Source organism: Hemitrygon akajei, chromosome 12, assembly GCF_048418815.1.
Source record: "Hemitrygon akajei chromosome 12, sHemAka1.3, whole genome shotgun sequence".
In the NCBI taxonomy this organism is placed as follows: Eukaryota; Metazoa; Chordata; class Chondrichthyes; order Myliobatiformes; family Dasyatidae; genus Hemitrygon; species Hemitrygon akajei.
This window is the reverse complement of record NC_133135.1, coordinates 115,465,483-115,479,839: the sequence shown is the minus strand read 5'-3', so window position 1 is coordinate 115,479,839 and position 14,357 is coordinate 115,465,483. Positions and strand designations below refer to the sequence as shown.

Genomic DNA, 14,357 nt, shown 5'->3' with positions numbered 1-14,357 from the left:
CTTTCAGCAACTCTTCTTACTTATTTATTTATTATTTATATTTGCATTTGCACAGTTTGTTGTCTTCTGCTCCCTGGCTGATCTTTCAGTGATCCAGTTACAACCCTATGGATTTGCTGAGTATGCCCGCAGGAAAATGAATCTCAGGGTTGTACATGGTGATATAGATGTACTTGGATAATAACATTTACTTTGAACTGGACTAGTGTGTTGCAGATTCTCCTGTGTTTTTCATTTTACCTGTGTTTCGGGGAAACCTCGACTCCTAGATTTCTCTGTACATTAATGCTTTTAAGGGTACTTCCATTAACTATGCACTCAATGGCTACTTTAATAGTTAAACCTGCTCATTAATGCAATACCTAGTCAGCCAATTATTTAACAGTGACTCAATGCATAAAAGCATGCAGACATGGTCAAGCAGTTCAGATGTTGCTCAGCCCAAATATCAGAATGGGGAAGAAATGTGACCTAAGTGACTTTGACCATGGAATGATTGTTGGTGCCAGTTGGGGTGATTTAAGTATCTCAGGAACTGCTGATCTCCTGGGATTTTCACGCACAATAGTCTCTAGAGTTTACGGAGAATGGCACAAGAAACAAAAAACACCCAGTGTGTGGCATTCTGTGGGCAAAAATATCTTGTTAATGAGAGAGGTCAGAAGAGAATGGCCAGACTGGTTCAAGCTGACAGGAAGACAATGGTAACAATGAGGAGATGCGCAGGGATTTAGAGAGAGTGGAATGGGTCAAGTTGTTTTATGGGAAGGATGTAATAGAGAAATGGAGGTCATTTAAGGGTGAAATTATGAGGGTACAGAATCTTTATGTTCCTGTTCGGTTGAAAGGAAAGGTTAAAGGTTTGAAAGCGCCATGGTTTTCAAGGGATATTAGAAACTTGGTTCGAAAAAAGAGGGATGTCTACAATAGATATAGGCAGCATGGAGTAAAGGAATTGCTCGAGGAATATAAAGAATGTAAAAGGAAACTTAAGAAAGAGATTAGAAAAGCTAAAAGAAGTTACGAGTTTGGTTTGGCAAATAAGGTGGAAGTAAATCCGAAAGGCTTCTACAGTTATATTAAAAGCAAGAGGATAGTGAGGGATAAAATTGGTCCCTTAGAGAATCAGGGTGGTCAGCTATGTGTGGAGCCGAGGGAGATGGGAGAGATTTTGAACGATTTCTTCTCTTCGGTATTCACTAAGGAGAAGGATATTGAATGGTGTAAGGTGTGGGAAACAAGTAAGGAAGTTATGGAACCTATGACAATTAAAGAGGTGGAAGTACTGGCGCTTTTAAGAAATTTAAAAGTGGATAAATCTCCGGGTCCTGACCGGATATTCCCCAGGACCTTGAGGGAAGTTTGTGTAGAGATAGCAGGAGCTCTGACGGAGATCTTTCAGATGTCATTAGAAACAGGGATTGTGCCGGAGGATTGGCGTATTGCTCATGTGGTTCCATTGTTTAAAAAGGGTTCTAGAAGTAAGCCTGGCAATTATAGACCTGTCAGTTTGACATCAGTGGTGGGTAAATTAATGGAAAGTATTCTTAGAGATAGTATTTATAATTATCTGGATAGACAGGATCTGATTAGGAGTAGCCAGCATGGATTTGTGCGTGGAAGGTCATGTTTGACAAACCTTATTGAATTTTTTGAAGTAGTTACGAGGAATGTTGACGAGGGTAAGGCAGTGGATGTAGTCTATATGGACTTCAGCAAGGCCTTTGACAAAGTTCCACATGGAAGGTTAGTTAAGAAGGTTCAGTCGTTAGGTATTAATGCTGGAGTAATAAAATGGATTCAACAGTGGCTAGATGGGAGATGCCAGAGAGTAGTGGTGGATAATTGTTTATCGGGATGGAGGCCGGTGACTAGCGGGGTGCCTCAGGGATCTGTTTTGGGCCCAATGTTGTTTGTAATATACATAAATGATCTGGATGATGGGGTGGTAAATTGGATTAGTAAGTATGCTGATGATACTAAGGTAGGAGGTGTTGTGGATAATGAGGTGGGTTTTCAAAGCTTGCAGGGAGATTTATGCCGGTTAGAAGAATGGGCTGAACGTTGGCAGATGGAGTTTAATGCTGAGAAGTGTGAGGTTCTACATTTTGGCAGGAATAATCCAAATAGAACATACAGGGTAAATGGTAGGGCATTGAGGAATGCAGTGGAACAGAGAGATCTAGGAATAACAGTGCATAGTTCCCTGAAGGTGGAGTCTCATGTAGATAGGGTGGTGAAGAAGGCTTTTGGAACGCTGGCCTTTATAAATCAGAGCATTGAGTACAGAAGTTGGGATGTAATGTTAAAATTGTACAAGGCATTGGTAAGGCCAAATTTGGAATATTGTGTACAGTTCTGGTCACCGAATTATAGGAAAGATATCAATAAATTAGAGAGAGTGCAGAGACGATTTACTAGGATGTTACCTGGGTTTCAGCACTTAAGTTACAGAGAAAGGTTGAACAAGTTAGGTCTCTATTCATTGGAGCGTAGAAGGTTGAGGGGGGATTTGATCGAGGTATTTAAAATGTTGAGAGGGATAGATAGAGTTGACGTGAATAGGCTGTTTCCATTGAGAGTAGGGGAGATTCAAACGAGAGGACATGATTTGAGAGTTAGGGGGCAAAAGTTTAAGGGAAACACGAGGGGGTATTTCTTTACTCAGAGAGTGATAGCTGTGTGGAATGAGCTTCCTGTAGAAGTAGTAGAGGCCAGTTCAGTTGTGTCATTTAAGGTAAAATTGGATAGGTATATGGATAGGAAAGGAGTGGAGGGTTATGGGCTGAGTGCGGGTAGGTGGGACTAGGTGAGATTAAGAGTTCGGCACGGACTAGGAGGGCCGGAATGGCCTGTTTCCGTGCTGTGATTGTTATATGGTAACTCAAATAATCACATGTTACAAAACTGGTGTACCAAAGAGCATCTGTGAACACACAACATGTCGACCTTGAAGTGGATGGGCTACAGCAGTAGAAGACCACGCTGGGTTCCACTCCGGTACCTAATAAACATAATTCCACCTATTCTTTTCGCTTTCTGCAGACTGGCTAGTACTTATGTCCAAGTCAGTCTATCCACATGCAATAATATAGTGTTCTAAATACAGACAGAACTAATTTCGAGACAATGGATTGAGTTCCATAGGTCAGTACTGTCTGTACGAAGTCTGTACCTTCTCCCTGAGGATCGTGTGGATTTTCTGTTGGTGTTCCAAAGATATATGACTCAGGATTAGTAAGTTGTGGGGATGCCAGGAGCATGGCAACACTTGCAGGCTGCCCCCAGCACACCCTTGGACTTTGTTGGTGGTTAACACAGACCGTATGCTTCAATGTATAAGTAACAAATAAAAGAAATATCCTGAAAAATTTACATTTTTTAGTTTGTGTGGTAAACATTGTCCTCTGTATCCAATAAGGGTTGTTTTTTAGATAGTGTTCAATTTTTGGATCTGTGTTGATGGGTAGCCCACAGAAAAGCATCTGGGGGAAAATACGGGGTAGTTTTCAAACTTACTTATTTGCCTGTTATGCCACTGGCGTTTAGTGCAGCAACGAAGGTCCCCCATCTCTGGCGGTGTTCAGGGTTTCCTTCACTGTGTCAGTAGCTTCCTCTCGGTTTTCACCACTGTCAGTCATGAAAGTCCCGGGTGGAGACTCAGGAAAACTCAGATGTAGAAGGATTCTTCATTGATGTTTTCATAAAAATTTTGATTTACCAGCCAGGGTTGTTAGCCTTGAGCTGAACCCCTGAACCTGGAGGACTGGTGGACCACTTTTAATCTGGCTTCTACCCTTTGACCTGTTTGGAATAGGTGACCTTACCACAAACCAACGAATAGAGTCCTGACTCCAGCCAGCACAGCATTCCGGATCATTGAGGCATGCAAGCCTCCAAACCCTACAATGAGGTTCTGATACACTTTCAACTACAATCAAATGCTATTCAGCCCCTCTAGTCTATCCTGCTCTTTTCTCCATATGTTCCTATTGTGAATTTCCATGATCTTTCTTTCCCTGTTCTTGTTCAATCTTCTTCTTCTGTTGCCTTTTTTCACCCTTTCCTTTCATTCCTCTCCTTGCTTGTTTAACCTACATTTAAAATGCACTTACCCTTGTTAACCCACAGGTTGTTGTTACTTTGCACGTGGGCAGGAAGAGTGAGCTGCAATGGAGCTCAGGTTGCAGATGGGTGAGACCGGAGTTCGAGACCTAGTTTTTGGTGTCCTGATGTCAGAATCAGAATTAATCTCACTGGCATATGTCATGAAATTTGCTGTAATGAAGCAGCAGTACATTGCAATACATAATAAAATGACTTTTTTGTAAAAAGTTAATTTAAATGAAGATTCGTATGGCCAGATTTGGGAACAGCTTCTTTCCAATTGTGATAAGACTGCTGAACAGATCCTGACCCAGATCTGGGCCGTACCTTCCAAATATCTGGACCTGACTTGCACTACCTTACTTTCCCTTTTCTATTTTCTAATTATGATTTATAATTTAAATTTTTATTATATTTATTTCGATTTGTACTTCAGGGAGCACGAAGCGCAGAAACAAATATCACTGTGATGATGGTACGCTCTAGTATCAATTATTCGGTGACAATAAAGTATAAAGTATAAATAATTAGCTGGAAATAATTCAGAAGATATGTAAATAGGTACAGGATAGTACAAAAAGAGAAAAAAAAGTAGTGAGGTAGTATTCGTGGGTTCAATGTCCATTCAGAAATTGGATAGCAGAGGGGAAGAAGCTGTTCCTAAATCACTGAGTGGGTGTTTTCAGGCTTCTGTACCTCTTTCCTATTGGTAACAATGAGAACAAGGCATGACCTGGGCGACAGGGGTCCTTAATGATGGACGCCGCCTTTGTGAAGCGTCACTCCTCGAAGATGTCCTGGATGCTGGGGAGGCTGGTGCCCATGATGGAGCTGACTGAGTTCATAACTTTCTGCAACTTAATTCGATCCTGTGTGGTGCATACCCCCCTCCCCCACCCCATACCAGGCAGTGAAGCAGCCAGCTAGAACACTCTCCAAGATACAACTGTAGAAATTTGCAGGCATCTTTGATGACATACCAAATCTCCTCAAACTCCTAATGGAATATAGCCACTTTCATGCCTTCTTTTTAATTGCATCGAGATGTTGGGCCCTGCAACTTAAAATTGGTCACTCTGTCCACTTCTCATCCCTCTATGAGGACTGGTGTGTTCCCTCATCTTACCCCTTCTTTGGTCTTACTGATAGAACCATAGAACATTACAGCACAGAAACAGGCCTTTTGGCCCTTCTTGGCTGTGCCGAACCATTTTTCTGCCTAGTCCCACTGACCAGCACCCGGCCCATATCCCTCCATACACCTCTCAACCATGTACCTGTCCAAGTTTTTCTTAAATGTTAAAAGTGAGCCTGCATTCACCGCTTCAACTGTCAGCTCATTCCACACTCCCACCACTCTCTGTGTGAAAAAGTCCCCCCCTAATGTTCCCTTTAAACTTTTCCCCCTTCACCCTTAACCCATGTCCTCTGGTTTTTTTCTCCCCTGGCCTCAGTGGAAAAAGCCTGCTTGCATTCACTCTATCTATGCCTATCATAATTTTATACACCTCTATCAAATCACCCCTCATTCTTTTACGCTCCAGAGAATAAAATCCTAACCTATTCAACCTTTCTCTGTAACTCAGTTTCTCAAGTCCCGGCAACATCCTTGTAAACCTTCTCTGCACTCTTTCAACCTTATTAATATCCTTCCTGTAATTAGGTGACCAAAACTGCTCACAATACTGCAAATTCGGCCTCACCAATGCCTTATACAACCTCACCATTACATTCCAACTCTTATACTCAGTACTTTGATTTATAAAGGCCAATGTGCCAAAAGCTCTCTTTACTATCCTATCTACCTGTGACACCACTTTTTGGGAATCTTAGGGTATTCCCAGATCCCTCTGTTCTACTGCACTCCTCAGTGCCCTACCATTTACCTTGTATGTTCTACCTTGGTTTGTCCTTGCATGCAAATTAATTGCCACCCTTGATCAGAGGTCAAGGTTAAACCAAAGTATTCACCTTAGACTACCCTGAATGATGTTGGGTGAAAGGTTGTTACTGCAACACTATTAAACCAGCTGATCTATCTCACTCCTATATGCCTTCTCATCACCTTTGGAAGTTCTGCCAACAATAGCTGTGTTGTCAGCAGATTTATCGATGGCATTTGAGCTATGCCTAGCCACACAGTCAATGGAGTAGAGTCCAGAGCTTGAGGCCTGGTGTCTTGTAATTGGCAGGTCCTGTGGTTAATGCCGTGGACTGTGGCCCAAGGGTCACCAGGAAGTCGAGGACCATTGGCCAGATCCCCGGGTCTGCAAATCTCCGAGAGTTCACTGTGAGGTCGAAGGCCAATTATCTGTGTACCAATGTCTGAAGCAGAATCCAAATCTGCGTCATTGGAGCTAGGAAGTCGTAGAATATTGTAAGACCATCAGATACGGGGGCAGAATTAGGCAATTGGCCCATCAAGTTAGATCTGCCATTTCATCATTCCTTTTCTCCTCACTCAACCCATTCCTTCACCCTCTCTCCTTCATTCCCACCTACACCAGCTTTCACTCCAGTCCCCCCTCTCCGCCCATCTCCACTTTCCCATTCCCCTCCCTCTCCACCCCTTGCTCTCCCCTCATTTTCTTTCCCTCTGTTCCACTCACCCTCTCCCATTCCTCTCCTCTCCCTCCTTCCAATTTGCCCACCCTCCTTCCCTTCACCTCCTCCCCCTCTCTCCCTCGACCCTTCCTTCATCCTTCTTTCCCGTGTGCCTGCTCCCTCCTTCCTATTCCCCTCGCCCCCACTCGCTCATTCCCCCTCATCACCTCCACTGTTCCTGCTCCCACTTTGCCCCCTCCCTCCACATTCCCCTTTTTCCCAATTCCTGCTCCCCTTCTCCCTCACCCCTCCTTCCCTATTTACCCTCTCCTCCCCTCCTCACCCCTTCCTCCTTTCCCATTCCCTTCTCCCTGTCCCCCCACTTGTTCCTTCCCCATCCCTCTCTCTTCTCCCTTCTCACCCACCCTCCCTCATTCCTTCCCTTCCTCCCCTCTTCCTTCTCTACCCCTCTCGCTTCCCCTCTCCCTCCCTTCGTACCTCTCTCTCTCTGCCCTGCCTTCTCTCCTCCCCTCCCTCGCTGTCTCCTCCCCTCTCTCTCTGTCTCCTCCCCCCTCTCTCTCTCTCTCTCTCTCCCCGCCTTGAACTTGTCCCTCGGTGTCGGTGTGTCTGAGCGAAGCGGCCGAGTGCGGGGCAGTCTCTGCCTGGATCTGCGAGAGGCAGGCGGAGTTGGAGGAGGAGGGGGCGGCCGGAGAGGAATAGTGCCGGGCACCGGGGTGGGGGTTTCACAGCCCCCGCCGCCCCACCATGTCCCGCCGCAAACAAGGCAGCAAACCGCAGCACCGCAGCGAACTGAACCGTGAGTATTAACTCAGCCCCGAGCGGGCAGGCGGCGAGAAAGGGTCCGAATTGCGAGATATCGGGATCCTGTGGCCGAACTATTGACCGGAGGGGACAGAGTTAAAGAATCTGAGGCAGAAGCGAAAAGAAACGGGCTGGAGGAGAGCGAGGGAAGCAAAATGTGCGGATAAACAGGTCTAGTGCGTGTTTTAACCCTCTCCACCCCGCCAGCGCTCTGAGCCACAAGAGCAGGTTAGAGAAACGAGCTTTGCAAGCAAACTGGTGCACGGAGCTTGTTGGGCGCTCAGCTTCAGCGGGGGTCGGATCCCCGGCTTAACTGTAATTTTTTTGTACAGAGAAAGAAAGGGGGGATTTCAGTTCGCAAACCACACGTTTTCAGTTAGAGAATAACGTAATGACTGTCAATAAGGCAGCCGCGCGCAAAAAAATACTCAAGTCAAAATGAGAAAGGTTGCAGCTAATTGTCAGAGAGCGACTCTAACTCGTGTGGCGAAGTGGGGGGGGGGGCTTGTGGCTCTGAGGACGGGAGGGAGGGGGGAATGAACGCTTTGCTTTCCTTCCCACTGTCCATTGTGGAGCCGACCCGAGTATGGTTCCCCTCCCGGCCGTGTCAATCCCACACATGGGATCCAGGGATCCTCTCTGTCCAACTTCTATCACTGGGGGCCAGATGTGTTAGTACCCTGCGGTGGCAGACGTTGCCCCCCCCCCCTCCCCATGCAGGCGAGAGTGTGCTCACCCTCTGGAGTTCTCCCCTACTTCCCCTCAATGCAACCCCCCCCCCCCCCACCAAGCTCTTCCCGGAGGCCTGACAAGAAGCTGGGGTGAGTGGGAAGGTCGAGGGCATGGAAGGGAAAGGTGGGATTCAGGGTGGGGCAGCGTGAGGTAACTGTAGAGCTGGCTGCCCAAGGTGGGGTGATGTGGGAGAGGAGTGGGGTAGAAAATCTAGGCGAGAGCTTGGGGCGCTGTGGTGATGGATTCATCAGACCGTCTGGAGTGGGATTTGTGGGTGCTGCCTCAGTGAAGGCGCCACGCAAATGCAGGGAGTTGTCACTGGTGTGACCTTTAGCCTTTTGATTGGGGGAAAGGGAGTTGGTCAATGCCACATGGTAACTGCCATTCGATTGGGCCTTGCTATGTGATTCTGTGCCTTTATAACACTGTAATAAAAGATATTAAGATTGGAGGTGGCATCTAGACCTCGAACACCTCGCCCAATCAGGACACTTGACCCAACATGTTACGTCATGTGACCTGTCAATCAATTCCATACCCTCACAGAGAGATATCCAGCAGCCTGCCTTGGATTTAAACTCAAAAGATTGTGCTGATGCTGGAAATCTTAAGCAACACACACAAAATGCTGGACAAACTCAGCAATGGAGGAAAATAAATCTAATGAAGTATTTTTTCTGCAAGTACCTGTAAGAAAAACATTCTGAAGGTAATATATGGTGCTATGTGTCAACCTTGATAACACTCAGCACTTCCTGTACCTAATAAAGTGGCCACTGAGTTTTTGTGGTCTTCTGCTGAGGTAGCCCATTCACTTCAAGATTGAACATGTGCATTCAGAGATGCTCTTCCACACACCACTGGTGTAACACGTGGTTATTTGAGTTACTGTTGCCTTCCTGTCAGCTCGAACCAGTCTGGCCATTCTCCTCCAACCTCTCTCATTAACAAGGCCTTTTCACCCACAGAACAGCCACTCACTTGTTTTTTTGTAAGCTGTAGAGAATGTTTGTATGAAAATCCCAGGAGACCAGTAGCTCCTGAGATACTCAAACCACCCTGTCTGGCACCAACAATCATTCCACAGTCAAAGTCACTATGATCACATTTCCCCCATTCTGATGTTTGGTCTGAAGAACTGAATCTCTTGCATGGTTTTATGCATTGAGGTGCTACCTCAGGATTAGCTGACTAGGTATTTGCATTAAAAAGGTGTCCACTGAGTGACACTGTATATTTATACAGTGTATGTATATATATATATGTATAAATGTATATATTTATACAGTGTGGAATAGGCCCTTCTGGCCCTTTCATCTGCGCCAGCCGGCAAACCGCTAACCATAGCCTAATCATGAGACAATTTACAATGACCAATTAACCTACCAACCGGGCATGTCTTTGGACTGTGGGAGGAAATTGGAGCACCTGGAAGAAACTCCTTGGGGAGAACGTATAAACTACTTACAGGCAAGGTCGGGAATTGAACCCTGGTCACTGGTCCTGTAAAGTGTTGTGCTAACCACTACGCTGCCATGCTGCTCCGCTGTATCTTTGAACTTTAAACTACTGTAACATGAGTGCTGATGAAGGGTCTTGATCCAAACCATAAACTGTTTATTCCCCGCCATAGATGCTGCCTGACCTACTGAGTCCCTCCAGCATTTGGTATGGGATCTTGGATTTAAACAATTGTTTTGGTGGTGGGGGTGGGATTATTCAAGTTGACTAAAAGAATAAAGAAGTTCAGGGGGCAATTTTTGTTGGGGTGGGTTTGGAGGCCGAGCAGAGGGGTTCCAGAGCTTGGAGGTGAGGTGAGGGACTGAGGAAGTCCAGACAGATGCCCATTGGTGAGGTTTTTGGGGAGGAGGATGGGGGGGGGGGAAGAGAAAGTGAGAGGTGCCTCACAATGATATTCTGCCCACCCTCGAACCTTTAGGAAGCTCGCACCGTTCAGCAAGGTGCTCTAAACTCCGCTGCCCACATCCACTCGGTCTTGTGATGATTCCAGTATGTACTCTGTTTTCATAAAAGCATTCTCTGTCTTTCCAAGGCCTCTCATCTGTTTCAGTCCATTTTCTTGTAAACCACACCACATTATCCTGTCTCATACCCCTAAATCTTTCTGTTCCGCCCCCTTCCCTAACAATGCTGCCTCCCCTCAGAGATCTTGGCCTAAGCCACAGGGGTTCTCAACATGATACCAGCTTACTGGTATTGATCTGTGCCATAAAAAAGGTTAGGAACCCCTGAGCACCTGGGTGGGCAGCACGCTAGCGTAGCAGTTAGTGCAATTATTTCATAGCGCCAGCGATTGCCAACCGTGGTTCGATTCCCACCACTGTCTGTTTGTACGTTCCTCCTGTGACCGTGTGGATTTCCTCCCACGTACAGGATGGGTTAGTGAGTTATGGGTGCCAGAAACATGGCTGCCCCAGGTGATCTGATTTAGCAAACAATACTTGGCACTGTATTTTTCATATGGATGTGACAAAGCTAATCTTTAACGTTAACCATATTCTTGGACTCTGGGCTGTTAAGGGTGGGGTTGGGGCAGACAGCCCAATGCTATCCAAGAGAGACTTGGGCCGACTCCCCCAGCATAGTCCCTCCGTTGGAAGTGACACCCTTTAGACAAGGTCCTGTTTGTCCTCTTGAACGGGTGTGTCCAAGACACCTGGCAGGAGGGAGCTCTTCCTCAGCAGAGAGAAGATCTTGTCTCTGTTCATTAACACCTGGTTTGCACAAATTAGCAGATGTATCCCTAACTTAAGGCAGTGTCTAAATCTCAGGAAACAATTAACTGGCAGCCAAGCCTTATGATCAGGGAAAGTACTGTAGAAATGACAAGGTGGAGATACGTCTCTACCAAAGGAGGTGTAAGGCACTCCTCTCCACTAGCCTGCAGGTCACCCCCCCCACCCCCCCCGACCCGATCAGGGTCATGTGAAGCCATGGGAGCAGATGGTGGATGGTCGTATGAGCAGCTGATGCATTTCACATTCCTGGTTATGTGACCACTGACACCAGGCAGACAATCTCTAAAGAGTATTGATAATGGTTGGGGTCACCCGTCTTGTAAAGACATTGCCCAGAAGGAGGCAATGGCAAACCAGTTCTGTAGAAAAATGTGCCGAGGAATCATGGACCACGATCACCCACGTAACACGATGATGATGGTGACTGTAGGATTGCGTGTTGGGCTGTACCATACCTAGCAGATGCTGGAGCAGAGAGGGGGTAGAGCTCTCCCCTCGCTGATGAATGGGTGTGTGACAATGAAGGATCACCAGCTGGAAGGGACTACCCATTGCAGCCAAGTCTGAGGGTGGAATTGGAATTGGTCTATTATAGTCACAAGTACTGAGATAGAGTGAAAAGCTCGTCCTGTGTACAGATCGAATCATTATACAGTGCATTGAGGTAGTACAAGGTTTAATCCAGAGTGAAGTGTAACAACTCCAGAGCAGGTAACCAAAGGTACAAGTCATGATGTAGTAGATTGTGAGGTTAAGCATTCATCTTGTTGTATGAGGCAATAATCTTATAACAGAGGGGTAGAAGCTGTCCTTGAGCCTAGTGGGTTGTGCTTTCAGGCTTTTTTATCTTCTGCCCGATGGGAGGGGGAGAGGAGAGAGTGTCTGGGGTTGGTCTTTGATTATGTTGCTTTGCTGAGGCAGAATCCATGGAGGAGAGGCATGATGTGCTGAGCTGTGTCAACAACTCTCTGCAGTTCAGAAGTGTTATATAACTGTACGCTCTGTGGCCGCTGAGTACAGGAGCGGTGTGGTCTTCTGCTGTAACCCATCCACTTCAAGGTTGAATGTGTTGTGCATCAGAGATGGTCTGGTGTACACCAATGTTGTAACGTGTGGTTGTTTGAGTTATTGGTACCTTTCTGTCAGCTTGAACCAGTTTGGCCATTCTCCTCTGATCTCTCTCATTAACAATGCATTTTCATCCACACAACTGGCACTTGCTAGATGCTTTTTGTTTTTCACACCATTCTCTGTAAACTCCAGAGACTGTTGTGCGTCAAAATCCCAGGAGATCAGCAGTTTCTGAGATGCTCCGCCCGTCACCAACAAACATTCCACGGTCAAAGTTACTGAGATCACATTTCTTTCCCCATTCTGATGTTTGGTCTGAACAACTGAACCTCTTGACCATGTCTGCATGCTTTTGTGCATTGAGTTCCTGACACATGAATGGCTGAATGATTTGCATTAATGAGCAGATGTACCTAATAAAGTGGCCACTGAGTGCAGATGAAGTTAATTAAAAATCTCAGCAGGTCAGTCAGCATCTGTAGGGAGAGAAGTGGAGTTAATGTCTCAGCTGGGTGATTGGAAGGAGCCTGTTTCTGCAATAAATATAAGGTGGTGGTTTTGAGTGGACAGGCAGAGCTGTGGGTGGAGAGTGCCCCACAATGATGTGTGTTGGGTGGTGCGTGGGCTCTGTACTGAGTGGGTGATCTGTTTACACAGTCTTGCAATACAGGATGAGGAGTGAGATGTAAGACATAACTTCCTTTAGAGTGTGAAGTCTGAGGCACAGAGGACCATGGAGACCAGGTTACTTAATCGATAAATTATAAAGTACAAAAAATTCTAAGTAAATTTATTCTCAAAGTACACATATGTCACCATATACAATCCTGAGATTCCTATTCTCAGGGGCAACCACAGTAACTACAAGAAGCACAACAGAATCAATGTAAGACCACACCCAACCGGGTGGGCAGACAACCAGTGTGCATGTGCAGAATCAAATCCAACAAACTGCAAGTACAAGAAAAAAAGGAAATAATAATAAATAAATAAGCAATAAATATTGATAAAATGAGATGAGGAGTTCTTGAAAGTGAGTCCAGAGGTTATTGGAATATTTCAGTGAAGTTGAGTGATATTATCCCCTTTAGTTCAAGATCGCTTAGAGGTAATAGCTGAACCTGGTTGTGTGAGTCCTGAGGTTCACACACAGATATTAAGAGGTTTGAGAGAGGGAAGCAACCATATCTGTATTGAGATGTAGAATGGTCTTGAAGGCCAGAATGGCCTTTCCTCCCACCTCTCTGTTCTGTTTCTCCATAACTATTGTTTATTTAGCACTGTGAAAGTTGGAATGCTTTGCATCTTGCAGAGCAGGTAGCCTTCCCAGTATCAAGGGCATCTTCAAAAGGTGAGGACCCCATTCTCCCAGGACATTGCTTGCTCCCCTCTCCCACGATCTCTCCCCCACTCCAAGCTCTCTCTCTCCTCCTCCTCGCTCTCACCCCCCCCCCCCACTCTCTCACACCTGTCCCATTTGCAAACCTTGTCCACGCATGAAGGTGAGCAGATGTGGCTCGGTAATCGTCCCCCAGGACCTTTTGTCTAAAGCATGGCCTGGGGCCATTCACCTGACGCCCGTGTGTTGTGGTGTATCTGGATTCTAATCGTTGGCGGCTCCTTGGGGGACAAAGGCCTAGCTTATTGAATCCCGGTGTCTCCAGGCACAGCCTCAGATAGCCTGGGGGCATATGGGTGTGGAGTGAGGCATCTGTGTGGATATAATCCTATAGGACCAGGGTCCAGGGTGGCGTAAGACCATTCAACCCATTGTAACTGTGCTAGTTCTTTCAAAGGGCTTTCCAATCAGCCCCACTCTCTAAATTCTGATACTTTTTTCTCCTTTGAGATTTTATTCAGCTTTAAAAATTCCTGTTAAACCTCCTTGTGTGGCATCTTGAAGTAGCACATAGAACATTACAGCACAGTACAACCCCTTCAGCCCACAACGTTGTGCTGATCGTTTCACCGACGCTAAAATCAACCTAACCCATCCCTCCCATATATTTTTCTATCAACCATGTGCACATCTGGGAGATTCTTCAATGTCCCAAGCGTAGCTGCCTCTATCAGGCGACACACCCACCATTGTCTGTGTGAAAAAGCTTACCTCTGACAGCCCCCTGATACTTTCCTCCAATCACCCTAAAGTTATGCCCCCTTGTATTAGCCATTTCTGCCCTGTGAAAAAGATCTTTGGCTTTCCACTTAAATTATGCCTCTTAACACTGTGTACACCTAATTCTAGAACTGGCCGTGCTCTATTTAAAAAAAACAATTTTGCTCTGTTCCTTTTTTTTTACAATTGCCATAACTCCATTC

The 14,357-nt window shown here is 46.0% G+C and overlaps 1 protein-coding gene across 1 annotated transcript in view; it reads left to right on the top strand.

Moving 5' to 3' along the window:
- Window positions 1-7,247: 7,247 nt before the first annotated feature.
- znf296 (zinc finger protein 296) overlaps window positions 7,248-14,357 on the top strand; it is a 94,824-nt gene continuing 87,714 nt past the window's right edge. Inside the window, exon 1 of the mRNA XM_073063890.1 lies at window positions 7,248-7,468. Coding sequence (XP_072919991.1) covers window positions 7,417-7,468 — 52 coding nt within the window. The 5' untranslated portion in view covers window positions 7,248-7,416. The remainder of the gene's footprint in view (window positions 7,469-14,357) is intronic.